The following is a 27,634-nucleotide window of genomic DNA, read 5'->3' as shown; positions in this document are numbered from 1 at the left end:
AAATGCTGGGGCCCGCGGGCCTTGAGTTTGACACATGTGCTCTAAAAGCTGCCTTGAAAGTCCATTAATGTGGGAAAATTGAATGATCTCTGCTGAATATGGACGAATTTATGATGATCTGATAACTTTATCAGTTTTTTATAGATGGAACTAGATTATGTGACAATGTTTGGAGAAGCTGCTCGCCTCATATCAGTGTTTACATGAACAAAACGCTGAGTCATGAAACAGCAGACTGCTGAGCGCGGCAGGATGTGACACAAAGTGACGGTCAGACGGGTCTAATAGAGCGTAGCGCCAACAGGAAGTGGCACTGACTGACTGCTTCCTGTCTGTCCTCCTGCAGAGAACCACTCGGCGCCTCCGGACGTGACGGGATACTCGTCGGACTCGTCCCACTCCCACACCGAGCGGCACCACATGTCCAACATGGGCACCATCGCCAGGAGCACGCAGAAGTATGGCAACGCCGAGCGCATGGAGACCGGTGACGGTGAGCAGGGGGCGGGGCCAACACAACCAGCTGATCTGTAAGCAGGAAGTGGGGGGCGGGGCCAACACAACCAGCTGATCTGTAAACAGGCTTTTTTTTCTGGCTTTTTTTATTTATTTTATTTATTTATTTATTTATTTATTTTATGGCTGTGTTTTCCAGCCATTTTGTTTCTATTTGTGTTTTTGGTCATTTTGTTTCCAGCTGGGTTTTTTGGCCGTTATGTTTCTGTTTGTGTTTTTTGGTCATTTTGTTTCCAGCTGGGTTTTCCAGCCGTTTTCAGCCTGCTGTCTCTGCTGGGATTCTTCTAGGCGTTCCAGTCAGCAGTCGGGTGTCGGCTAAGATCCAGCAGCTCGTCAACACGCTGAAGCAGCCCCGCAGGCCGCCGCTGCGCGAGTTCTTCGTCGATGACTTCGATGAGCTTCTGGAGGGTTAGACGCCGCCGTCATGTCTGCAGCACTTCCTGTCTGTCGGTCTTCACTCACATCTTACTCTTGGTTCAGCAGCAGCACACATACTTCGTTTTCCAGAGGAGTTATTACTAAAAAACGTCTAATTTTATTCCTGACTTCTAACTCTTCCTGACAGAATCCAGACTGACGGAGTTTAGTCAGCTGCATTCGCTCTCCAGCTCCACGTTGACATGAAGTTAGCACTTTGTTTTCTGTTCATGCCGAGTCGTGATTCTTAAACCTCTGCACGGTTTTCTAAGAGTTTCCGTGGTGAATAGTTGCCATGGAAACTGAAACCACCCCATAGTTTACAGTTATGTCACCACCAGAACCTTAAAGACACGGCTGCAGATGAAAATATGGACAAATCTAATTCCTTCCTTAGTTCCTTACTAACTTCCTTCCTCATTCCACTTCTTAGACTCCTTAGTTCCTTTTGTATCCTTTTTTCTGTTTCCTTTTTATCATTCCTTTCCTTCCATGTTTCCTTCCTTCTTTCTTCCGTGTCCTTTTTTCCTGTCCTTCGTTCTTGTGTTTTTTTCTTCTGTCCCTTTGTCTTTTCTTCTTTGTGTCCTTTCTCCCTTCATTCGTTCCTTGTGCACTTCTTTCTATCCTTGCTTCTTCCTCCTCCACTCCTTCCCTTCCTTGTCTCCTTGTTTCATTTCCTTTCTTGTGTCCTTTCTTCATTGCTTGTCTGGTTCATTTTTCTCTGTACTTTCTCTTCCCCTTCTCTCCTTGTCTTTTTTCTGTCTTTTTTATTTGTTTTTTTCTTCATCTATTTCCTTGTTTCCTTCCTTGCTCCCTTATGCAGACCCTCCTTCCTCTTTTTCTCTTCCATCCTTCCTTCCTTGTTTCCTTTAATACTTCCTACTTTCTGACTTTTAAAGTTTTCTCACTGTAGAAATTCATAATGAACTTTAATGTTTTACATTTTAAACAAACATGAAGGGAATCCTCTTGGTTTGGCAATAAAAATCCCAACATTCTGGCAGAACGGTGACGGCTCATAAAGTTTCACTGATGGTTCATATTATTTTTTATATCTTCCTGGGGAATTTTCTGGTTTGTTAATTTCCTTCTAAAAATCCACATTGAAATGCTTCTCTATGCAGATAATGAAGGTCAGAAAGCCGTAGATGGAGAGTAAATGTTTACAGAACATCTGAGATGAAGATGACCTTTGACCTGTGCCACTCAGAGGCTCGGTTTGCTCAGACTTCACCATCTGTCCTGCTGTCTGTTCATTTTCAGTCAGCAGTCATTTACTGTCTCTTCCAGTTACTCATTTGCACAAGAAGAATCCGAATACATGAAGCAATTATACAAATTAATCAATTATTGAAACAACCATCAACCAGTTTAGTAATTGATTAAAATGGATGGAAATGGATGAAATATCCAGAGTGGCTGCACAGTGGCGCAGCTGGTAGCTCTGTTGCCTGGCAGCAAGAAGGTTCTGGGTTTGATTGATTGGAGTTTGCATGTTCTCCTTGTGCATGGTGGGTTAATTGGTTAATTGGTCTCCCTAAATTCTCCCTAGGTGTGAGTGTGTGTGTGCATGGTTGTGTGTGCTGTCTGTCTCTGTGTTGCCCTGTGACAGACTGGTGACCTGTCCAGGTGACCTGTCCAGGTGACCTGTCCAGGTGACCCCGCCTCTCGCCCAGAACATTAGCTAGAGAGGCAGCAGCACCTCCTGACCCCACTAGGAACAAGGGTGCACAGAAAATGGATGGATGGATGAAATGTCCAGATTCTAAAAAGGCCATTTGCTGAATATTAAGAGTAGATTTTGTACAATCTATACATTTTAGATTTCAGAGAAGAAAAACCTTACTTTATCTTTAAATACGTTTTACAGAGCGTTTAATTTGTAAACCATGAATAATTTTTTTCCACTTCAAAATGATGCACTACTTTGTGTTATCAAATGAAATCCATTAAAGTCTGTGGTTGTAACCTGACAAAAGGAGGTGAATGCTTTTACACAGTCACAGTTTGATGGATTTTCTGCTCATGAACTTGTCCTGCAGCAGCAGGTGCAGCGTGTTCGGCCTCGCAGCTGCGTCGCCTCGTTGCTGTCGATTACTGCAGCCATGATGGTTTTGCAGCAGCGAACACACCACGAATTAAAACCATATGACGCTCAGAGCATCTCTCTGCTTCCCCTCCAGTCCAGCAGCCAGACCCCAACCAGCCGCGGCCGGAGGGGGCGGAGATGATGCCGGTGAGGGGGGAGCCGCTGGGCGTGGTCACTAACTGGCCCCCCTCCCTGGAGGCGGCGCTGCAGCGCTGGGGCACCATCTCCCCCAAAGCGCCCTGCCTCACCAGCCTGGACACGGCGGGGAAACCCCTCTACGTCCTCACATACGGTAAGCAGGCGCTCAGCAGGCGTGGCGCTCACATGCACACATGACATCTAATGCAAGTACTGCAATGTACCTGAAATAAGACAAAATTAACTTACAACTAGCGGTGGACGTTTGTCATATTGTTTACCAACTATCATAAAAAAATCTCTCATTCTGAGAATTTTGATTAATCGTCGTCTTGATAAATTCCAGTTGAAGATATTTTATGTAACTTTTACAGAAATGTTTTTTTTTTTCATATTTGTTTAAACTGTCACCATGTGATGACAGTTTATTATATGTGAGACAGATAATCTGTGGGAAAAAAATCAATCTCCTCCACCTCCTGCCTGAGCTACTAATGCAGTCTGAAGACCCTGACAGAAAACAACCAATCAGAGTCAGGAGGCGGGTCTTATCGCTGACAATCATCTGCTAGATTTGCTAATGATGGTCTTATTATATTGGATGATCATATCACCCAACCCTACTTTCAAGTAACCTGTCAGCAAAAAATATGAGCTTATTGTTGTTGTTGTTGTTGTTGTTTAAAGTCAATAATTCCTTAATGTTGATGAAAAGATGAAAAGTTCAGGTTCTCCAAACCTGGGTTTTGTTTTCTGACCAGAGATCTTTAATTTGACTTCATGTGTCCAAATGTTGCAGCTGCAGCTGGTTGAACTTGATGATCATCAACTAATCAGGATCATTTAATCTTAAAAAATTGCATAAAGTGTCAAGGGTGTACTTACCTTCTCCTGTGGCTGAGCTTTTATCAGTCTGTTAAGAGCTGAATCATCTATAGAAACTGAATCAGTCGATGGCGGTTTCTTCCATTCAGACCTTTTTTAGTGTTTTTTCACAAAGCGGAGACAAAGATTCTCACTCTGACTTCCTGTGGACCTTTTCCCACTCATGTTCCTTGTGCTGCCCCCTGCAGGGAAGCTGTGGTCGCGCAGCATCAAGCTGGCCTACAACATCCTCCACAAACTGGGCAGCAAGCAGGAGCCCATGGTGCGGCCGGGCGATCGGGTGAGTCACCTCCGACCCCTCACAGCTTCCTCTTTCTGTCAAACGCCGGCTCCCTTCATGAATCAGCCGCTGATCAGACGTCATCTGACATACTGACTTCTATAAAAATACATCTGTGATGCGTTCAGCCAGACCGGCTCAATGTTCTGTTCCTAAGTAACACCGTCTGTAAGACAAGAAATAAAGCAAATGTGAGACTGAGCGCAGACAGAAGCTCATCTGTTCAATCTGACTGGAAAAGACTTTTATTTATTAAATCATGAAACGCAAATGTTTTCACATCCTTTAAACCTTTAAACCTTATATTTATTCTGGGATGTTTTGTGGTAAATTTAGCAAAAATCAGAAGAGAAGTGTGGCAAACATGTATATCATTTACAAAATAGAATAGGCCAATCTTAGTCACATTTGAAGGGTGAATGAGCAGATGTTTGAGGTAGGACGAGGCTTTGACTAGGCCATTCCAACACATGCCTTGATCTAAACAATCCCATAGCTTCTTCACTATTTTTCTTCAAGTATTTTTGTCTTTTTTCAAGAGCAAATATTTCAGTACATTTGAAATAAAACAAAACTAACTTACAAATAACATTTCAGCAAGTTATAGTCGCTTGTTTTAAGTCAATATTTCCTTAATATTGATTAAAAAAGTTCTAATTCCACTGGTGGATTATTTCACATATAACATGGAAAAATGTCATTAATGAAATAAAGTTTCACAAGACAAAAATACTTGGTAATATTCTGTGTCTTTGCAGTTTTGCGTTTGCCTGTTAGCGTAGCTACACCAGAGGTTAAACCACGCCTCTCTGCTGTTCCCTCCGGCTCCTGCAGGTGGCGTTGGTGTTTCCTAACAATGACCCAGTAGCCTTCATGGTGGCCTTCTACGGCTGCCTGCTGGCCGAGGTGGTTCCTGTTCCCATCGAGGTGCCGCTGAGTCGCAAAGTAAGTCGGCCAGCCAATCAGAGAAGCTCCTCCTCCTCCTCCTTATTCTTCTTCTTCTTCTTCTTCTTCTTCTTGGCTCTTTGAGCTCCTCGTTTTGCTCCCAGCTGGAGGTCAGGTGATGTGTGACGTTAATCCCCTCCCCTCGTCCTGTCAGCGTTTCACCTCTGACCTCCTGCTGGACGTGTTTCTGTCCTGTCGGTGATGATAGGAAAACTACTTCAGATCGTCGGTCTTATCTGTTTTTGGCAACAAGTATTCCTGAGAAGTTAATCCGCTCTGAACAGGGAGCAGCGGGAAGAGAAACATGTGTCTGTACGCCCTCCCCGTCCCGCTCCCTGTGCTGTTGGGACACGGGGTCATGTAGTTGACCTTTGCGGTGTGAACTGGTCTGAGGTCTGTCTGTCCTCTGACAGCAGCTTGTATCTGGAAACACGTCCGTTGTGCCGGTTTACTGAGTCTCCAGCTGGCAGCCGTGTTTCAGCACACCGAGTCCTCTGCTGTAATCTGGGAGCCAACACCGAGACGTGCTGCCTGTCACGGTTGGCATGGTTACACTCTGATTACTTGCTGCAGTAAGAAAATGTCTTGCTGCGCGCTGTCCACCACTCTTAACCCCCCAACCGGCAGCCCGAGTTTCTGCTGCAGGGTTTAAAATGTCGCTGCAGCTCAAGCATCAGGTTATTTACAAACTTTAGATAAATGAATAACAAACAGATTCCTGCTGATTTCCATTTATAGTTTTCTTTGAGGTCCAAACTGATGAGTCCAATTATGATTGATCCTGTTTTAGTCTAAAAGTTTGAAACAAAAGACAAGAAAATGTCCTGCAGACTTTTTCATGCAACATTTACAGTCAGCTTTATTGACTACACTGCAAAAGCACAAAGCCTCGCCAAGTAGTTTTTGTCTAGTTTCTAGTTTGCAGATATCCTAGAACTTAATTATATGGAGCTTTTCAGCAAGATAAAGGAGCTTGTTTTAAGTCATTATTTCCTTAATATTGTAGAAGTTCTAGTTCCACTGGCAGATTATTTCACTGAGAACATAGAAAAATAAATATCTTATTATAAGTGGAATAATCTGCACAACTAGACCAAAAATACTTGGTAAGATTTTGTGTTTTTACAGTGTAAGATTGTAGCGTAAACAAGAAACTTTAGGGACAAATATGTAACTTTTTATTTTATTTCTTTTTCTTCTTTTTTTTTACAAATAGTGCTCTGCAGCGCTGAGTTTTACTTCAAGCATGTCCAGCATGTGTACGGTCTGCAGAGATGTTAGCTGCTCTTTTTCTGACCCTAAATCTGGATGTAGGGAAGGTCAGCCCTGATGATTCTCTCTGCAAACCTGATTGATGGTTTGAGTTTAGCAGAAAATAAAGGAATTTTAAGATTATTCCTGGAACTAGACGACATGTCCTGGATGACATCATCAGCTGTTAGCTAGCTGCTAATCCTCCTCCTCTGTTTTTGCTGCTCCTCTTTAAATCTGTCTGGCCGTTTGGTTAGAATGACGGACTTCCTTCTTTTCAGCTCCTGTGGGATTTGGGGTCGTAGTTCAGGAACTAGTTGAGCTTTTGAGATGCTAATCAGCGGCTCCCGGTTGTGAAACAATACCTTGTTGCCATGGTTACCCATCATAAAAACTGTCTGAAAGTAAAAACGTAAGAACAGGAGTCCTTCCAGCTTCACAGCATCCAAACCCAGAGGGAATAATTGTCCAAACATTTAAAGATCCAACATGAAAATTGATGAATAAAAATCTGAAAAAAAAGAATAAATCAGAGCAAATGTAGCAGAGCGGCTGGAACGTGCTGCTATAAAGAGCAGTGCTGTTCTGGAAATGTTGGAGATTTTACTTTTTATCCTCGAACGAACTGGAAAACATGTCAGATTTTCTAAATCAACACATGTGAGTTGTTGATTTAAATGTTAACTGCCGTTTTCTCTGTCGTCCAATAGGATGCCGGCAGCCAGCAGATTGGGTTTTTATTGGGCAGCTGTGGCGTTACCGTGGCACTGACCAGCGATGCCTGCCATAAGGGTCTTCCAAAGAGCGCAACAGGAGAGATCCCGCAGTTCAAAGGTTGGAGTGCAGGTCATTAATCATGGCTGACGCTGCGTTCAGCAGGAGTTTACATGTTAGCGCCCCCTGCAGGATGGCCCAAGCTGCTGTGGTTTGTAACGGAGTCCAAGCATCTGTCCAAGCCGCCCAGAGACTGGTTCCCACACATCAAGGATGCAAACAACGACACGGCGTACATAGAGGTGAGCTTCCAGACGGACCCGGATCAGAACCGGCAGCTCCCTGTTTGGATCAGAACCGGCAGAACCTATATTTCAGGTTTTTTTATGTCTGATTTTGATGATTTTGGCTGACATCTAATGAAAACCCAAACATCAGATTCTCAGAAAATTACAATATTACATAAAACCAATCATTTTAAAAATAAAACAAAGTGACTTTGTTATGGCTGACATAATCATGGGGATCGTCACTGATCGTCGTGCTACATCCATGCTTATCAATGGAAAGCTGAGTGGAAGGAAAAGTGTAATAGAAAAAGGTTTTACTAATTGAAAATTTCACAGAAGCTCATATTATGGAATTCTGTTTATCAATGGGTGATAAATAGCAACCCTGTGGAAAGTTTAGTTGAAGGAAGATCTGTGGTAGAAAAACGATGCACAAACAACAAAAAATAGGATATAAATAGGAAGCCATTCAAGGGTCTGAGGGAGATTCAGAAAACAACATTCACAGATTATTTCACCTAAAACATGGAGAACTGTCTTGCTATAAATGAAATAATCTGCCAGTAGAACTAGTACTAAGGAATTACTGACTTAAAACAAGCAAACTTGATTTGGGATGATTGACAGATTTGAGTAAAACGGAAGATCTGCAGCAGAATCAAGGACACATTCATCTGTGTTATATTTAAACTGCATGATGTTTCAGATTAAAGCTAAAGATTTTGCTAGCTTCACGCTGAAAGCTTCTGACTGCGACGCTCCATCTGCTGTTTCAGTATAAAACCTGTAAGGACGGCAGCGTTCTGGGCGTCACGGTAACGAGGATCGCTCTGCTAACACACTGCCAGGCTCTCACCCAGTCCTGCAGCTACACCGAGGGTATCCTCTCACACACACACACGCAGCAGTTCCTCCTGTCCTGATGGGGGCGTTAACCCTTTCTCCTCCTCTGATCCAGCTGAAACCATAGTGAACGTTTTGGACTTTAAGAAGGACGTGGGCTTGTGGCACGGCATCCTGACGGTGAGAACACACCAGACGTTTTCCTGTTCCTTTAATATGTACAAAAAATACTTCCAACGTGAAGCATAATGTGAAAACATCAGTGGTAGTAACCTTACATTTACTACATGATTTATCCAGACAACCACACCCATATTTAATAGCTAACCCATCAATATAGCACCCATTTAATTTTAATTAGAGGGGATGAATAATCATTATTGATTATTGATATTATATATCGTATCCAGCAATAATCACTCATGTTTATATGATGATTTGTCCAGTTTTATGTTGAACCAGTTGTGTGGTTCCCAGTTGAGTTTATTGTCAATAAAGACACCTAGAAATTAGTTTTCACCCCGTCTAGAAGTTTATCTTAGAAATCTATAATTGGATATTTAGCTAGGAAATAAGCAGAAGCTGTGTGTGTGTGTGTGTGTGTGTGTGTGTGTGTGTGTGTGTGTTTGCAGAGTGTGATGAACATGATGCATGTGATCAGCGTGCCGTACTCCCTGATGAAGGTCAATCCTCTGTCGTGGATCCAGAAGGTCTGCCAGTACAAAGGTCAGCCTCCTCCTCTGTCGCTCGGCTCTCCTCTCCTTCCTGTCAGGCGGATTAGACGCTAACTCCCTGCATGTTCGCTTCTTCCTGCAGCCAAGGTGGCCTGCGTCAAGTCCAGAGACATGCACTGGGCTCTGGTGGCCCACAAGGACCAGAAAGACATCAACCTGAGCTCGCTGCGGATGCTGCTGGTGGCCGACGGCTCCAATCCCTGTAAGATCCTGCTCAGCTTCTCTGCTGGTGGGAGATGAAGGAACTCTCTGGGGACGGCAGGAAACTGGGTCTCCTCCCACAGGAGCAGAACGTCTCTGTGTGGACGTGTCGTACAATAAAGGTTTTCAAGTCTGAATCAGGAAAAAAACGGAAATATCTGGTTAAAAATGAGACGTTTTACTTTACAGACATGAAACCTGTGATGAGTCTCAAACTAGAGCTGCAGCAACGATTATTTTAGTTAAAGATTATTCAGACAATTTATGAGTCTGACGATGAATCGATTATTCTAAAGATTAATTGATCATATGGTAATTAATCGCTTAGTCTAATGATTAATCAGTTAGTCTGACTATTAATTGATTAGTCCTGCAATTACTTAATTAGCCTAACGGTTAATCAATTAGTCAGATGATTAATCCAATTAAAAAAAAGTTTTTTCATTTACCACTTAGCTTATTTTATATGATATTAGAAATACATAAAAATACAAAAAGGCAAATAATTGATTTCCTTTTCAAAGTAAGAAAATAAACATTTTATTACATAAAATGTAACAGGCTCATTCCTTTGACATACAGCAAAGGATACAAAATACTGCTAACATCAACATGTGAAAAGTTCAGGCATCAATCATGTTGACACAGAGCAGGACTTATCTGTGATTATTTATTTTATTATAACCAATTAATAACTGGATAACAAAAAATGTTTAATGGATTTTTTAAAATGTTTTTGAGATTCGGAGATGTTTTTTAAACATGTTATTCTGAGTGTTTGTGGATGATCCTGTGTTTTAGGGTCCATCTCCTCCTGTGACGCCTTCCTCAACGTGTTCCAGACCAAAGGGCTGAGGGCAGAGGTCATCTGTCCCTGCGCCAGCTCCCCTGAGGCCTTGACGGTCGCCATCAGGAGGTAAACATGCTGCCTCAGCTCTTTACATGCAGAAGTCTGAAAACATGAAGCATGCTTCACATTCCTGCTGCATGCAAACACATCCACAGACTGAAAACCCAGGTAAGAAGGAAGAGTTTTACAGATCGTGTTTGGTCATTTTCAAATAAAAATCTGAAAATGTCAGGAAGGTTGTGATGCAAAAACACAGAATCTTACCAGATATTTTGTCTAGTTTCTAGTGCAAATATCTTAATACAAAAAATAAGAACAACAACTTTTCAGCAAGAGATAGGAGCTTGTTATGAGTAAATATATTCCTTATAACTCAAAAAAAAGAACTAGTTCCACTGGCAGATTAGTTCACTTATAACTAGTTCTGTTTCATCAACATTAAGGAATTATTCACTTAAACAACCTCCTATATCTCACTGAAAAGTTACTTCTAAGTTACTTTACTCTGTTTCCAAATGTCATAAGATATTTGCACCAGAAACTAGAGAAAAACATTTGGAAAGGTTTGTGTTTTTGCAGTGTGAATAAAAATGTACTCCACACTTTTCAGCTTTTTATTTAAACAGTCTTTTTAATTTCACAATGAAACACGTTTATGCTCTGATCGGAGGAGCTGGTGCTCAACGCTGCATTCAGCCTGCAGCTTCCTGCAGAGAGTCAGTTGGTGTGTGTGTGTGTGTGTGTGTGTGTGTGTGTGCAGGCCGGTGGAGGACAGCAGCCAGCCTCCGGGCCGCGGTGTCCTGTCCATGCAGGGTCTGAGCTACGGCGTGGTGCGGGTGGACACGGAGGAGCGTCTGTCGGTCCTCACCGTTCAGGACGTCGGCACCGTCACACCAGGAGGTAACGGCTTCCTGCTGCTCCGTCTGGATTTTTGGAACGACAGAGAAACGGTCTGAACTCGACTCTGGTGACGTTTCACCTAAATCTGCATTCCAGCCTCAGGTTGTTTCTGCTGAATGGAAGATAATAAAACCATGAGAGCAGAAAACGTCCTGTAAGCTGCATGAACAGATCGGGTTTCTTTGGTCCTCAGCCAGAACCAGGACTTTTGTCACCTCAGGAAGACCCACTTAGAACCAGAACATGTTCTTGTTCCTTTCTGTTTTCTTTCCTTCCTTCCATCCTTTCTTCTTTCTGTCTGTCCTTCCTTTCTTCATTATTTTCTTCCTTGCTTCTTTCCTTCCATTTTTCCTCTCTGCTTTCCTTGTTTTCTTCTTTTCTTTACAATATCCCTTCCTTTCTTTCTTCCACCCTTTCGTTCTGTCTTTTTACTGGTTTATATTCTCTTACTTCTTGTCATCTTTGTTGTTTTCCTTCAGAAAATGTTCATGTTTAGATGAAAAAAATCTTTGGAAAGTTTTGGGATTGTCCTATAAACTAGCATTAATGCTGACTGGGTTATTGTCACTTTTAGTGAGCTCAGTGTTAATAAAAGTGAAGCAGCAGAAGCTGAAGAGTTAAACTATCAGCTGTCAGAGCTTCACGCTCTGCAGGGCAGAGAATCCATTAAGTCCATTAAACAGTTGAATTAGTCGGAGGGTGTATGAATGTGTGGCCTCTCCTCTTAATCATTGCCCATTTTTCTGGGGCTCGCTCTCTCCGCTCTGATGTCCCTGTGGAAGTTCAGAAAAACGCAGAAACCGTTTTAATAACAGCTGCCATCCATCCTGAGCAGCAGCCTTCACTCTCTGGGTTTTAACTGATGAGACGCAGCACAGTTCATCTTCTGAGTCGTTATGGCTGAACAACAACATGGGCTGGTTCAGGTTCTCCTAAATAATCATTTACAGCAGTCATTTGTTGACCAAGCATCAGACTGAAGAGAGAAAAAAGACAAACGATAAATCATGCAAATGGAAATGATTGAGGTTGTTTTAGTTTATCTTGATTAATTGATTTATTGTTAATTGTGACAGGAAGCCTCTGTCCAATCAGAACGTCTGATTCTACACCAGGGGTCTTCAACCTAAGGCTCCGGAGCCACCAGTGGCTCTTCAGTTCTTCCAAAATGGCTCCTAATAAGTTTGGCAATGATTATAAAGAAGCAGCTAATGTTTACAAATATAGATAATATACAGGACTAATTCCACTGGCAGATTATTTCATTTATTATAAGATATTTTTCCCTCGTTAATCTGAAATAATCTGGCAGTGAAACTGGAACATTTTCATTAATGTTAAGGAATTATTTACTTAAAACAAGCTCCTACATATTCCTGAAAATCTAATTTAGTTTCGTCTTATTTCAATTAATATTTCAAAAAATATGCTAAGATTTTGTGTTAAATACAATAATCACCCTCTCCATTAACCACCAAGTAAATAATATTCATCCTTCATGTCATTTAAACCTCTGTTTCTTGCATAATGCTCTCAGCTTTAACCCCGGTCCAGTTGGATCATCCAGGTTTCTGTTGGTACACAGACATCAGCCTTAACTCAGACTAGAACGGCCTATTTAAAGCAGCAGGGCTGCTGGAGGCTGTGACTCAGACGCCTGGTCCACTTTCAGAACCAGGTGCTCGTCGACCCGCTGGCCGTTAACCGCCGTGTGTCCTCGTTTCTCCGGCCCAGGCCTGGTGTGTGTGGTGAAACCCGAGGGCGTCCCTCAGCTCTGCCAGACGGACGAGATCGGCGAACTCTGTGTCTGCTCCGTCGCCACGGGAACGTCCTACTACGGCCTGATGGGAATGACCAAGAACACCTTCGAGGTGAGGCGCTTCAGGACGCAGCAGCTCTGCACAAACCCAAACCCTGCTGCAGGTGTACGGCCTGCAAAAGGAAGGACTACGTGTTAATGTTTCATAATTGTTTTATGTTCATATACATAGTACAAATTTAAATAGTTAGGAAATAAAACTCTTTGACTGGGAAACAAACTCAGAATTTGGGGCTTAAAGATTAAATCTTCACTTTTTTCATAACGGATCTGATTTCCGATTTTAATCCGTTTTTTTCTTGCCCTCTTTTCTAAAAAAACAAAAAAAAACAAACATTACAAATGACAGGAAACATTTTTCAAAAATGTCTTATTTCATCCATCGTCTGTGAATTTTACAACAGAGTATTAAGGCCTGACTGCAAGAATTTATGTTTAATTATGAGAACATACACACAATATTACCAGAAAATTAAAAGACATCAGAAAATTGTCTAAAAAATTGGGAGAAAAAAGTTGTTTTCATAAAGAACGGCTGGGAAAATAATTTATTTGTGTTAGTGGTGGACTGCTCATAAAATTTCCACTTCATTCTCCTAATATTACAATTTTATTCTTGTATTATGATTTTATTCATGGTTGAGTTCACCTGAATGCAAAGGGCAAATAAATATAGTCTGAAAAATTCAGATTTTCCTACGATTAAATCTTCAAACACCAAAAATCAATAAAATTGATTGATTGGCCAACCCCACTAAAGGTTTCAGTTGATATTTAAACCTTAAAAATGTCGATTTAAAGCCATTAAATCTTCTGTCTGGTCGTCAGGTTCTCTGTTTTCTCGTATTTTTCTGCTCTCCGCCTCCGGGCTGCAGACCTGGCTGGTTGCCACGGTGACGGTTTCTCCTGTGCCTGCAGGTGTACCCGGTGAGCTCCAGCGGCGGTCTGATCAGCGAGTACGCCTTCGTGCGGACCGGCCTGCTGGGCTTCATCGGACCCGGCGGCCTGGCCTTCATCACGGGGAAGATGGACGGCCTCATCATGGTGAGCGGGCGGCGGCACAACGCCGACGACATCGTCGCCACGGCGCTGGCGGTGGAGCCCATGAAGTTCGTCTACCGGGGCCGGTGAGTGGACCCCCCACCCAGACCGGCCGTCACTCCCAGCTGTCACAGTGGTGGAGGAGCCGCCCGGCGCTTTATGAATCTAATAAAGTCGAGCGACGGCGGATGAATCAGGACGCAGCAAAACGGAGAAACTTAATTGTATCCAAAGCTGCTGAGCAGGAAATTAATCTTTTACCTGTCAGGCTCTGATGACGCTCGCTGCAGCGATTTCAGCTGCAGGAACCCAAAGTCGGTCCAATCCAGGTTAACTTGGGCTGAAACAATTAATCATGATTAATCAATTGTTTAAAGAATCTTCAACTTGTATAGTTATGAGTTAACTGCAGTATACAAACTCATAGAAAAGCCTTATTTTGGAAAGAAGAATCCACTCAGCAGATCAGTTCTATACTGGTGTTGTAAAGTCAAGCTTTTCACAGATTGATGTTGGATATTTTTACCTGCAGATGAATCTTTTATGATCAAGTGTTCACTAAACGAACACTGCTTCTGCATTTTAGGCTAAGTGTTTATTTTCCTAGGTTTTTTATGTATAATATTAATTAAGGCTTTAGTGTTTGAATACACCTTGCAGAATAAACCATTTTATTAATTTATAATTTGACGAGTCAATTAATCATTAGAATTACTGTCATAATAATTAATTGTCAGAATTGTCAGTAGAATAATTGATTATTCGTGAGAATAATTGACAGATTAATAGATTAATCAACAAAATAATAGATTAATCATCCAAACAATTGCCATGCAAATCAATTAATCATCAGAATAATTGTCAGAAAAATTGATTAATCATTAGAATAATTAACTATCCAAGTAATTATCTACACGACTCGAATAATCGTCAGAATTATTGATGGAATAATTGATCACCAAAGCAGTCGTTGCTTTCAGTTTGCTGTGTTGTTTCTCCAGCGTCAGCTTGCTGTACATCATCATTGTGAAGCCGTAGTTAGGCTCTGATGTCTGAACGTCTCCTCTGTGTTACCAGCTCATCCCCTTAGAAGAGTTTAGAAACTTCCAAACAGCTCAGATCGTCTTCATTTTTACTCGTTTTTATTCCAATTATGCTTTTTTATGTTGAATAATTTGGTACATAAAGCCAAACGGTGCTTTAAAGAGGAGCAGCAAAAACAAATGAGACGGATCATCTGTGCCGACAACTCTGGTTTCATCCAGGACAATATGAACGACTGCTGATGTCGGTGACTGGTTCTGGAGATCCGTCCTGACCTCTGACCCGATGCGTCCCGACCTCTGACCCGATGCTTCCTGACCTCTGACCCGATGCTTCCCGACCTCTGACCCGATACTTCCTGACCTCTGACCCGATGCGTCCTGACCTCTGACCCGATGCGTCTGACCCGATGCGTCCTGAACTCTGACCCGATGCGTCTTGACCTCTGACCCGATGCTTCAGTCCAGGTGTGATCAGAGCGGCGCTGACCGTGTTTCTGCTCTCCGTCTCTGCAGGATCGCCGTGTTCTCCGTGACGGTGCTGAGAGACGAGCGCATCGTGGTGGTGGCCGAGCAGAGGCCCGACTCCACGGAGGAGGACAGCTTCCAGTGGATGAGCCGGGTGCTGCAGGTACGGAACACCTGCACTGCCAAAACTAAATAACCAACAAAACGTTTTCTGTAGTTTCTACTGGAAATATAAACAAAACTAACATGAAAATAACTCTTCAGCAAAATAAATAAGCTTATTTTCAGTCAATGATCCATAAATACAGATACAAAAAGTACCAGATTATTTCACTTAACAGGAAAAATGATTAGTCAAGTAATCTGCCAGTGGAATTAGAAGCTTTTTATCAATATTGAAAAATTATTGACTTAAAATAAGCTCTGATATCTTGGTATTTGCACTAGAAACTGGAAACAGTGTGGCATGCACGGACCTTACAGAACCTCAGAAACTGAGATTCTGTCAGTATCGGTTCAGTTTTTTATGCCGCGTTGCCATAGCAACAGTTAGGCATACTCATCTTTCATTCATCGCTCCTCACAACTGGTGGTAATAACCTTTATTGATAGGAAATGGATTGAAATGACAGATTTTTGTCGGATCTGCTCCCCTTCAGGCCATCGACAGCATCCATGGCGTCGGCGTGTTCTGTCTGGCTCTGGTTCCGGCCAACACCCTGCCCAAGACCCCGCTGGGCGGCATCCACCTGTCCGAGATCAAGCAGCTGTACCTGGAGGGGGGGCTGCACCCCTGCAACGTCCTGATGTGCCCCCACACCTGCGTCACCAACCTGCCCAAACCGCGGCAGAAGCAGCCAGGTGAGACTCGCCTGTTTCCGGTAGGGCCGCTTCGGAAAAGCCGGAGCCGATCCGGGTCGTGATCCGGGTTCTGTCCGTGTGCCGCAGAGATCGGACCCGCCTCCGTGATGGTGGGGAACCTGGTGTCGGGGAAGAGGATAGCTCAGGCCAGCGGCAGAGACCTGGGGCAGACCGACGACAACGACCAGGTGAGAAGATCCAGATTCATTCAGGAAAACTTTGTTTCAGTTCCAGCAAATACTGAAGAAAAACTTTCTGCTGGTTCCTCGATAAATAAAAATCACATTTTAGCCAAAATCCATCTCTATTGAAGAAACATCAGTAGAAGATTTATTTTGCTTTCTGGATCAACTGAAAGTGCTTACAGTGAAATAACTGATAATCAAGGACAAAGTTACAGAACCATCTGGCTCAATACTGCAAAATGTTCCAGGTTCAAGAGTTTTATTATTTGTACTTAAAAAGCTAACATAAACTAAAGTTCTTGTTTGGTGAAAAATGATGCGTTTTTGCTGATTCTGAACTGATTGATGAACACAATAAACAATCAAACGTGATTCAGGTTTCTGCAGATCAGATGCTAAACGTTCTGCTGCGGTGGTTTTGTTTCTGCCTTTCTGTTTCTGACTGAATCAGTTGAAACAGAACAACTAAGATTCAACACCCTGATGTATTGATTAGAGAGTCAGCAGCTCTGGTGACTCAGGCTCCATTTGAGGCTGAGATGTGTTTAAAGACGCCCTGCAGTCCTGCTCCGGCACTTTATGGCTCCTGTTAAACGCTGATGCTCCAATAATTAGACAGAAATGCCCAGTTCTGCATCTCTGCTGCAGTTTGAACAGGAAGTGTTGAAGAACTTCAGATTTGGTCGTGTTGAACTCCTCTGATGTTGGTCTTTGTTTGTTTCCAGTTTCTGTTCCTGTCAGAAATCCTGCAGTGGCGAGCCCAGACCACCCCGGACCACGTCCTCTACACCCTGCTCAGCTCCCGGGTAAACGCCTCTACCCTCTACACATCCAACCACAGACCGAGCTACGGTGGATATTCAGTCCGGTTTTCTTTTATCCCCCAGGGGGCGGTGTCGAGCTCCCTCACCTGCCTGCAGCTGCACAAGCGGGCAGAGCGAGTAGCAGCTCTGCTGATGGAGAGGGGAGGCCTGCAGGAGGGAGACCATGTGGCTCTGGTTTACCCACCAGGTCAGACATGATGGCCTGATCCAGCTACGGCTGAAACCATTAATCAGACTAGTACCGATTAATCGATTACTAATCAACAGCTAATTTACTAATCGATTAAATGGCGTATCAGATGCAAAAAATGTCAGTTGCTGAAATAATAACACAATCTGCGCAGCAATTAAGTCAAAACTGTACAAAAAATATACATTTTGAATTTAAGATGGAAAGAAAAAACCTTCATCCATAAATATGCTCCACCCAAAACGCCACAAGTGGCATTTTTAGCTTCACCTGGTTCACATTCTGTAAAAAAAACTCCTATTAATCAGGTTTTTAATCCAATTATTAACCAAATAGTCATAAATAATCACCACATCATCCCTGCACTGTGCTGGTTTTAAGCAGGAAGGGCTGAGTATTTACTGATGTATTTTTACCAGCATCCTTTGCTACAAATGATAACACACATACTAAAGAAAGGCTGTTTTTCCATTTCACACAATATGATGTTTATTTTTTATTTAAAAAAAAGAATTAAATTTATTTGCACCTTTAAATGTTTTTCTTAATATTGCATAAAAAAGACATAAAATTTTTTCAAACTTTATCTGATTAATCGGTTGATCGTCTGAATAATCGATAAATGACTCGGTGAATAGCAGAATATTTGCTAGCTGCAGCTGAGCTGCAGCCTCATTGCTTCAGGTTCCTCCTCTCTGCTCCTCTTGCAGGCATCGACCTGATCGCGGCGTTCTACGGCTGCCTGTATGCCGGCTGCGTTCCCATCACGGTGCGGCCGCCTCACCCCCAGAACATCTCCACCACGCTGCCCACCGTCAAGATGATCGTCGAGGTTCGCCGCTGCTTCCACTAGAGCCGCTCTGCTGCAGCGACACTGCTGAAAACACAAACCAACATGTCTCCCTCCTGTCTGCAGGTCAGCCACTCGGCCTGCGTCATGACGACGGCCGTCATCTGCAAGCTGCTGCGCTCCAAGGAGGCCACGGCCACCGTGGACATCAGGAACTGGCCTCCGGTTCTGGACACCGGTACAAACAAACAAAAAAATATATTCCAGAAATTTAACTTTTGGATTCTCACTTTAAGGCTTTTACTAGACAGGAATTAAAATCTTGAAAAATTAACTCTTTACTTCTGATGTAAAAACGTGTAGAAACCCCAGAAAACGCTTAGCTGAAATCAGACTCTGAACTGTAGCTGCTGCTTGTTTCTGCTGATTCTCCCCCTGCTGGACCAAACAGGCAACTGCAGGGAGAACATCTACAAAACTAAGTTACAAGAAAAATTTCAGGAAAATATACTGGCTTGTTTTAAGAAAATAATATAAAAATACTGGTTCCACTGGCAGATTATTTCAATTAAAATATGTGAAAAATGTCTTATAATAGTTAGTATGTACACCTGCAGGAGGTGTACTTTCTTTTTTCATCCTGGAGGTTGTGATGGTTCTGGATCAGAACCAACCTCAGAGTTAATAACCAGCCTCAGGTGCAGGTCGGTTGTTAGTGGAGCATCAGCTGCGGCGCGGCTCCGTCAGCAGCTCTGGGGTCACCCAGAGGTCAGTCGGGCTTTCCGAACAGAACCGGATGATCCTGTTTGATTCTGTTTGCTCTGCAGACGACCTGCCAAAGAAGAAGCCTCCAGCTCTCTATAAGCCCACCAACCCCGATGGCCTGGCCTATCTGGACTTCAGCGTGTCCACCACCGGCATGCTGGCCGGAGTCCAGGTCAGTCAGTCCGCAGCAGAACCGGGCCTGCTCTTCCTCCTGATCCTCTTCCTCACCACAGGGAGACTCAGTTCAACGACTGTAACAAGAATCTAAAAATAACTGAACATAAAGGGGTTTTTATTTTACTGCAGACTGAAAACTTTGGGCTCTCAAACCAAGGATAAATATTTAAATTATTCCAGATTTTTACTTCAGCGACTCATTAAAATAACCTAGAATAAAAGATGTTTTTGGGGAAAAATAAAATGTTTAAAAAACCCTAAAGTAAATTCTCCTTTTATTGCAGAGTCTCACATTGAATATTTTAATTTAATAACATTTTCTTCATTCAGTGAGTGGGAAAAAAATCCAAAATAAGTTATTATTTTGGATTTAATTCAGAAACATTTAAATTAAATGTTGTAAATCATCCAGGTAGGTTGAAAGAGTCGTTGACTTTGATGCTGTTGGCAGGAAGGATCTCCTGTAGCAGTCAGTCTCACAATGAATATGAAGAAGCCTCTGACTGAAGACTGTTTCTATTATAATATGCCAACAGCTCAATAAATAAATGCCACCATCAGTTGCTCTGATAATCCACCTCCTTTGCTTTTGCTGCTCCTCTTTAACTCTGAGTCTGGCTGTTTAGTCACAGAGATGTTGGAGTAGGGGATACCATCCTTATTCAATATGGTGGAGGGAAGATTTGGTTTGAACTTCCTCCTCCTTCTGGATTTGGGGTCAAAGTTCAGCTGTTATTGAAGATTTTGATCAAATTGGAAGTCTCTGTTTCTCTCTTAATAACGTAAAAACAGACAATTTCTGTTGTCTGTCAATTTATATTTTGGACCTTTACAGATTTCATTAAAATCTTATTCTTTGTTGAGCACAATAAACAACATTTTGTATTTTTATTTTATTAATTTTGTGATCTGTCAGCAGTTCATCACTGCTCCAAGCTGAAAACAAATTAGTCCAAACTCATTCCACGTTTAAAGCCTAAATGTTGTAAAAGTAAATTTCTCCCTGTAGTTTTGTCATTCATGTCTCCATTCGTCCGCTCCAGATGTCCCATAATGCAGTTGGAGCCTTCTGCCGCTCGGTGAAGCTGCAGTGTGAGCTGTACCCGTCCAGAGAGGTGGCCATCTGCCTGGACCCGTACTGCGGCCTGGGCTTCGTCCTCTGGTGTCTCTGCAGGTCGGTGCTTCGTCGCCGTTAAAAACACGATTCCCCGTGACGGGAGCTGGTTCCTGGACGTGAGCTCTGCGTGTCGTCCGCAGCGTTTACTCGGGCCACCAGTCCATCCTGATCCCGCCGGTGGAGCTGGAGACCAACCCGGCTCTGTGGCTGCTGGCCGTCAGCCAGCTGCGGGTGCGAGACACCTTCTGCTCCTACAGCGTCATGGAGCTCTGCACCAAAGGACTCGGCCTGCAGACCGAAGCACTGAAGGTCAGGATGATGCAGAACCCTGAACCGGCCCGTTTCCGTGGTTCTCTCTGGGTTGGAGTCGTTCATCTGAAATCACAAACCAGAGGAAGTCAGTAAAAATGTTATGATTTAAAACCTTTGAGGCAGTTCAGATTCAGATTAATTCCTCACAGACACCCAACAGTTCTGGTCCTCTGTAGTATGATTGATGAGTCTGGACGGGTTTGTCTCTGGTCCGGTTCCTCGGACCCAGCAGGATGTGTCTCAGTGCAGGTGGACATGTCCTGTCAGCCTGTCTGTGAGGCCAGGCGGCTCCATCGCGGTCCTCTGCAGGAGACGCTTGTCCTCCAGCTCAGTTTAATAAACTTTGTCTCCATCTGCTCAGCCGGAGGCGTCGCAGTGATTGGTCACTGATGGAAGTTAATTTTAGTGATTATCTGTCTTTAAGTCTCCATGGAGACGCAGAGCGGAGGAGAAACTGCGTTTATTTCTGGCTGTTTCTTCTTGAAACACTTTCCTCGCTGAAGAGCAGATGAGTCTTCTGGGAGACTTTTTTCCCTCCACAGGGTTTGGTTTGATTTGAGTGAAAGCAGACAGAAATAACCGATCCATTCTGTTTATAAAAAGCTTCTGTTTGTGTTCTGCTTGTCTGTGATCCAGGCCCGAGGTCTGGACCTGTCCCGGGTCCGGGCCTGCGTGGTGGTGGCAGAGGAGAGGCCCAGGATGGCGCTCACACACTCCTTCTCCAAACTCTTCAAGGACCTGGGCCTCCACCCTCGCTCCGTCAGCACGGCGTTTGGCTGCAGGGTCAACCTGGCCATCTGTCTGCAGGTACAACACGCCAGGAACACATGAGGAAGACGCCGATAACACGCCTACGACACGCCATCAGCACGGCAAAGAATGCAATGTTTGCCTTTAATGCCTCTGATTGGCTGAAAAACGCCTGTTTGTGATTGGCTGGTTGAGTAACTCATTAGTCTTCAGTCAGAGGCATCTTTAGATTGGCTGTAAAACAGACTGCTACAATCATCAGCCTCTAAAACTTCACTTTTAAAAACATTGTTTAATTTGAGTTACACCATTTAATTTCCCTTTGGAACCAATAAAGTGCATGTGAATTAAATTAAATAAACTTTATGAAAAGCAGACAGAGATGTAAACGCACCACTGTATATTATTCTATTTTATTTCATTTATTTATTTCAAACAGGTTTTAAAAAACAAAAGAACAAGCAATCAGTAGGACAGAGAGAAAACACGTGCATGCAATAAAATAATTTCTTTATTCCTGCTTTTCTGTTTGAAAAGGAGTATGAAGAAGTGAACATTTATTTAATCCTGCCTCTTTATTTATTATTCTTTGGTCACAAACATAAATGCGCTCACATCAGTCTTAAAGCACATCTCTAAAAGCGCTGTTGCACCATTTATCCTTTTTTTTAAATAAAAAACTCAGTGTGAATTAGTGAGCCAGACTGTTTCTGCCCTGTGATTGGCTGCAGGGGACCTCAGGACCCGACCCCACCACCGTGTACGTGGACATGAGAGCGCTGCGCCATGACAGGTCGGGCTGCTGCTACCCATCATCCTCCTCTGCTGTAGGAACGGTTTTAACCCTGAAACGTTTCTTTGTTCAGGGTTCGGCTGGTGGAGAGAGGCTCGCCCCACAGCCTGCCGCTGATGGAGTCTGGGAAGGTGAGAGACCATAAATCCTCATTTCCAGGAGGGAGACGAGTCGTGACTTAAGATCTAAATGAAGTTTTGAGAAAAGTTGGTCACTTGTGACAGAAATCAGAGACAAAGATGAGAGCTGACAGCTCAGAGCCGAGGAGTGGCAGCCGGCTCTGGGACTATTTCTGCTGCCTTTCTCTGCACGTCCTCCCACATCCAGTGAGTCACAACAGACTGCAGGTCTGAGTCCAGCAGGAAACCATCAGCCTCCCTCTCTGTCCGCTCATCCGGGGGAGAAAAGAATCACACAGAGCAGGAAGGAAACTCGCTGTGCGCCCACATTCAGCACAAAAACTGGAGAAACAGTTTGGATCCATTTTATCAGGATCTTCAGTTCACTGGTGAAAATGTTCACAGAGAAGCTGGAATATTAACAGACAGTAATCTGGGCTCTTAATGCACTGTAAAAAAGGAAAGCGAGGTTAAGTGGTGCTTTTATTTTCCTAGATTCTGCCAGGAGTTCGTATCATCATCGCCAACCCGGAGACCAAAGGGCCGCTGGGCGACTCGCACCTGGGAGAGGTCTGCAGCTCCCACCGTTACTCTACTGATCGATTATTCTGAGGATTGATCAATTATTCTAACAAGAAAAATGACACGTTGTACAGATTTTTCTCTTAACCACATAAGTTTTTTAAAAAAGCAAATAAATATTTTAATTCCTTTTTCGAAACATTTTCCTGCCTAAAATGCAACAACCACATTATTGCATTACTGATCATTGGTAGCTAAAAAAAATACTTATAAAATCAACATGACCATTTTTTTTACCTAATTTGAACCAGGTGAAGCTAAAACTGTCTCTTGAGTTCAAGGCAGAACATATTTACAAACAAAGAAGGTTTTTTTTTTTATCTTAAATGAGATATTCATATATTTTGTAGAGTTTTCGCTTCATTATTGCCCTGAATATGTTGTTTTTTGCAGTAAATCTGAATCGTACTGCAGTTAGCGATTAATCGGTTACTAAATTACTCGACAATTATTTCACTAATTGATTAATCACGATTAATCGTCTGAGCCCTTCTTCTGTGTCTGTCAGTCTGATGTGTTTTTTCTCTCCTGCTGCAGATCTGGGTCCACAGCGCTCACAACGGCAGCGGCTACTACAGCGGCTACGGCGAGGAAGTGCTGCAGTCGGACCACTTCAGCTCCAGACTCAGCTTCGGAGACACCCAGACGGTCTGGGCCAGAACCGGATACCTGGGCTTCCTGCGCCGCACCGAGCTCACAGACGCCAACGGAGGTGAGGACGCGTCCGTCTCCTGTGTGGCGCACCGGCAGCAGGCCTGACGGTGTGTTTGTGGGGTTTGTGAGCAGAGAGGCACGACGCTCTGTTCGTGGTCGGGGCGCTGGAGGAGGCCATGGAGCTGCGGGGGATGAGGTACCACCCCATCGACATCGAGACGTCCGTCATCCGCGCACACAAGAGCATCATGGAGTGGTAGGTCCACCTGCACCATGGAGACACATTCAGGTCAGACAGCGTCATCTGAGGTACAAAGCTGCTAGCATGAATGATGAGAAACGTTTGTTTTCATGGTTTGTTCTCTGGAATCTGATTTCTAAAAATAATGAAGAATGGCTTTAAACAAGTTGCACAATATGATGACAGCTGATAGCTGGTGTCAAATTCTTATGTGTGATCAAAGATGGATGGATTAATCGTGTTTAATCGATTCAATTGAAATAATTGTCAACTAATTTAGTAATTGATTAATCATTAACCAATTTATACAGAGTTCAAAAAAGGTCATTTTCTGAAAGAACATATTCAGAGTAGAAATTAACCTAAAACTGTTGCAAAAATGCATGAGATTGAAATGAAAATGAAATCACAGATCTGGAGCCTTCGGTGGAAAAACCTGAACCAGATACTTCCTGTATCAGATAACTAACATGTAGAAGAGCCATCAGGAAACCTAAAAATAGAATGATTAATCTGATTAATCGATTATTAAAATAGTGGTAAATAATTCTGTAATCAATGAATCGTTAACTGGAGCATACAGACTCAAAAAGGTCAATTTGCTGGAAAAGAAAAACATATTCGGAGCAATAATTAGACCAAAACTGTACAAAACATATTTCTGTGTATATTCACTGATTCAAATTCACCTGTTAGCATTTTAGGAAATTATTTTTTTATTTTATTCCAAGAAGGGGATTGAATTTAGCATTTTTCAATCTATTTTACTGTGGTACAGAAAAACCTAAGTGATTGAATCTTAAGACTATCTCAGTTTCTGTACCGATTAACCGATTAATCGTAGGAATAGATTGTCTTCGCTGCAAACAGGAAGTTGTTTATTCTTAAAGCTGTGTGTCTCTGCCAGCGCCGTCTTCACCTGGACCAACCTGCTGGTGGTGGTGGTGGAGCTGGAGGGCTCTGAGCAGGAGGCCCTGGACCTGGTTCCTATGGTGACCAAGGCCGTGCTGGAGGAGCACTACCTGATCGTGGGCGTCGTCGTGGTGACAGACGTCGGTGTCATCCCCATCAACTCCCGCGGCGAAAAGCAGCGCATGCACCTCCGCGACGGCTTCCTACAAGACCAGCTGGACCCCATCTACGTGGCCTACAACATGTAGCCTGGCTGTGTGTGTGTGTGTGTGTGTGTGTGAGAGTGTGTGTGTGTGTGTGTGTGTGTGTGTGCGCTGCTCATATCGCCGTCGTTGTTCATTAATTTCCTAGAAATCCAGATGTACTGTATTTTTGAGCATTGATTTGATGTGTTCTGCAGTCGTTTGTTTTTGCGATCGATCGATCGGATTCCGGCCGATCGATCGTTTTTAACCCCTTGCTCGACCCCGCGGCCAACAGGAAGCCTTAGAGGAGCACTGTGTTCAAATCTGTGGTTTCTGTCTCAGTTCCACCACTAGGGGGCGTCAGATTATTGTAAAAACTATAAATACTGTACATAAACATAATAATCTATATGGAGAGGAACTAAAACACAGCGAGGTGTAGTAGCCCCTAATGCAGCTCTCTCCACCCGCACCCTGAGTGTGTGTTTCAGTGTGTGTGAGTGTGTGTTCACCCGTCTGTGTCGATGTGCGACAGGAACAGTTTCTGTGCTTTTAAACGCAGATTTTATTCAAAAACGATCAAAGAAAAAACTACAACTGTGTGAATCGGCTGCAGCTTTCTTATGTTTGGGGCTAAGCGTTTGTTTTTATCTCGAAAAAAGAAGGAAAAGAGTCTTAAAGCGGTCGAGTCTTAAAGCGGTCGGTTTGAACCAAAAATAATGCTGCAAATTTCAACAGGAACAATAAAAACATTTCTGTGTGAGCAAACTCAGAAATTCAGTCCTGAAGCACCAAAAGCGTCTCGCTGAGCAAAGTGCACTGTGTGAATATAACATAAATAAAGTTATCATTATTTAAATAGTTTTAGAGAGAATACAGCTTCAGCATCCAGATGTTACTGCAGAGGTTTTTACATGTGAACAAAAATGAACCAAATGACTTTATTTAAATGAACATTTTATCGTGTTGAGGGTGTTTCTTCAGATTATTTAAATGAATTAAATTATTAAATCAAAGGTTTCCATTAAAGCATTTGACTTCCAGGTTAGAAGTTAAATTGTGTCCTGGCAGAAACATCTGGAAGCTGTGGGGGTGAAGAGGAAGATGAAGTTTACATAAAAAAGCTCCCGTTGTAGCAATAATCATCCAAAGGTTGTTCTCTGCTGGTTCTGTGGATTCCTGGTTTTAATCTGAAGACGTCACAACATTTACAATCATTTCTATAGCTATCTGTTTTTATTACTTTCCTGCATTTATTACATGTTACTTAGAGTGAAACCCTTCAGAAATGCTGCTACGGTGGCCTAAAAAGGACAAAAATAACAGCTGCTGTTTAAATGCTGGCTGCAGTTTGCAACCTGGACCACTAGATGGCACTGCATCCCACAGACAGGACCTTTAAGATGTGAAATGAGCCGCTGGATGCAAAAATGTGTTTATTTTTTACTCTTATCAGCCTGTAAGACTCTAACATCACAGTTTTAGAATAAAAAATAACTTATTTAATTTATCTGTTTAAAAAAATCCCATTATGAAATCATTGAGTTGCAGGATTTTTTTTTTATTTAAACCATATAAATATGGGTTGTTTTAAGCAGTGAGACATTTTCAAGAAATGAATATCTAAAAATGTTTTACTTTTGTTTTTGTAGATGTCAAAAATATTTCTTGCAAACCTTAAAGTTTGACTTTAAATCATAAATGATTGTTTTTTGAGCAGGAATCCTCAGTAAAGAACAACCTCGGAGCTACCGCCTGATGTGCACTGACTCAAACATTTCCTGAGGTTATAGAAGATTTAACAGATGATTAAAAAATAAATAAATCTATGAAGAGTTTAAATAAATATCAGATTATGGTGGGATTCCTGGGATCCTGCTGGTGTAAAGCGTTTTACTCAGAGTCTCGATGTTTGGATAAATTTAGTTTACCAGCCTGCCGGTGAAAAACGTGACATCTCATCGCTTTTTGTTTCACATCATCGGGAGAAAAAAATTATGCATATCAGAGGTTTGTTTGGATTGTTGGTAGCAGCGTAGCGATGGCGTCCCGTCAGAAACCAGGAGGACCGTCTGTGTTCAGGGCTGAATGGGAGAGAGACTGCACGCGTGTGTGTGTTGTATGTAAATAGTGTTGATTTTGTACGGTAAAAGTGTGTGTGACTTGTTTTGTACACATGATGAAAAGAGGAAATGACACTTTTATAAGAGCCTGCTACCGGCTCCCTGTCACACTATACAGTGCAATAAAGTGCTTTGATTGGGTAAAACCGGCTGGGCCGCTTTGTTTCATCCGCTGCAGCAGAGACGATCATGTGATTCTTTTCAATATCCACGATTTATTAATGAATCATCAGCTAAAACTGAAACGTGTAAAAAAATAAAGTGGAAAACCGGACAATGATCCCAGAATCATGTATGGTGAGTTAAAGTTGAGGTAAATCTGAGGAAATGGGTTCATTTATATCTCAAATTTGAATCAAAATTGGTAAAAAGTCATAATTATGTTAGTAGTAGTGGGTCAAATTAACAGGTTAAATATGCAGATTATTCTACTAACTATGTTATACCAAGTTAAGTTACCCTTCCAGCATTCTAATGTAGAAGTTAAGTATTCTTTTTAACAATGGCAGTGAATTTTATTAACTATTCTTATTAGGCTAGGTGGCAGAGTTAGTTTGGGTATTTTATGAATGTGGCAGATTTAGGGGTTTTATTGTGCTGCATAGCTAAATTGTTCTACTGACATGTCAA

The 27,634-nt window shown here is 42.7% G+C and overlaps 1 protein-coding gene across 3 annotated transcripts in view; it reads left to right on the top strand.

The window, feature by feature from the left end:
• Positions 1-27,146, top strand: part of LOC106954860 (disco-interacting protein 2 homolog C-like) — a 53,984-nt gene extending 26,838 nt beyond the window's left edge. For 2 of the 3 annotated variants that reach the window (XM_015044665.1, XM_015044664.1), the window contains 32 exons: positions 347-493; positions 805-924; positions 3,117-3,314; positions 4,234-4,325; positions 5,160-5,270; positions 7,232-7,355; positions 7,428-7,537; positions 8,302-8,404; positions 8,484-8,548; positions 9,001-9,094; positions 9,185-9,304; positions 10,105-10,219; positions 10,914-11,053; positions 12,788-12,924; positions 13,791-13,999; positions 15,473-15,587; positions 16,084-16,285; positions 16,373-16,473; positions 17,196-17,276; positions 17,358-17,481; positions 18,195-18,316; positions 18,401-18,512; positions 19,102-19,211; positions 20,260-20,390; positions 20,474-20,642; positions 21,282-21,452; positions 22,127-22,188; positions 22,262-22,319; positions 22,803-22,877; positions 23,427-23,601; positions 23,676-23,799; positions 24,692-24,944. In XM_015044665.1, the coding sequence (XP_014900151.1) occupies positions 347-493; positions 805-924; positions 3,117-3,314; positions 4,234-4,325; positions 5,160-5,270; positions 7,232-7,355; positions 7,428-7,537; positions 8,302-8,404; positions 8,484-8,548; positions 9,001-9,094; positions 9,185-9,304; positions 10,105-10,219; positions 10,914-11,053; positions 12,788-12,924; positions 13,791-13,999; positions 15,473-15,587; positions 16,084-16,285; positions 16,373-16,473; positions 17,196-17,276; positions 17,358-17,481; positions 18,195-18,316; positions 18,401-18,512; positions 19,102-19,211; positions 20,260-20,390; positions 20,474-20,642; positions 21,282-21,452; positions 22,127-22,188; positions 22,262-22,319; positions 22,803-22,877; positions 23,427-23,601; positions 23,676-23,799; positions 24,692-24,944 (4,070 nt within the window). Of the gene's footprint in view, positions 1-346; positions 494-804; positions 925-3,116; positions 3,315-4,233; positions 4,326-5,159; positions 5,271-7,231; positions 7,356-7,427; positions 7,538-8,301; positions 8,405-8,483; positions 8,549-9,000; positions 9,095-9,184; positions 9,305-10,104; positions 10,220-10,913; positions 11,054-12,787; positions 12,925-13,790; positions 14,000-15,472; positions 15,588-16,083; positions 16,286-16,372; positions 16,474-17,195; positions 17,277-17,357; positions 17,482-18,194; positions 18,317-18,400; positions 18,513-19,101; positions 19,212-20,259; positions 20,391-20,473; positions 20,643-21,281; positions 21,453-22,126; positions 22,189-22,261; positions 22,320-22,802; positions 22,878-23,426; positions 23,602-23,675; positions 23,800-24,691 lie in introns of all 3 variants that reach the window. The other variant, XM_015044663.1, reaches the window with a different exon arrangement.
• The last annotated feature ends 488 nt before the right edge of the window (positions 27,147-27,634 follow it).

This window comes from Poecilia latipinna, unplaced genomic scaffold (assembly GCF_001443285.1).
Source record: "Poecilia latipinna isolate Pla-1442-1.1 unplaced genomic scaffold, P_latipinna-1.0 Scaffold685, whole genome shotgun sequence".
Classification (NCBI taxonomy): Eukaryota; Metazoa; Chordata; class Actinopteri; order Cyprinodontiformes; family Poeciliidae; genus Poecilia; species Poecilia latipinna.
Note: the sequence above shows the minus strand (reverse complement) of the source record. Positions and strands in the feature narration are given on the sequence as shown.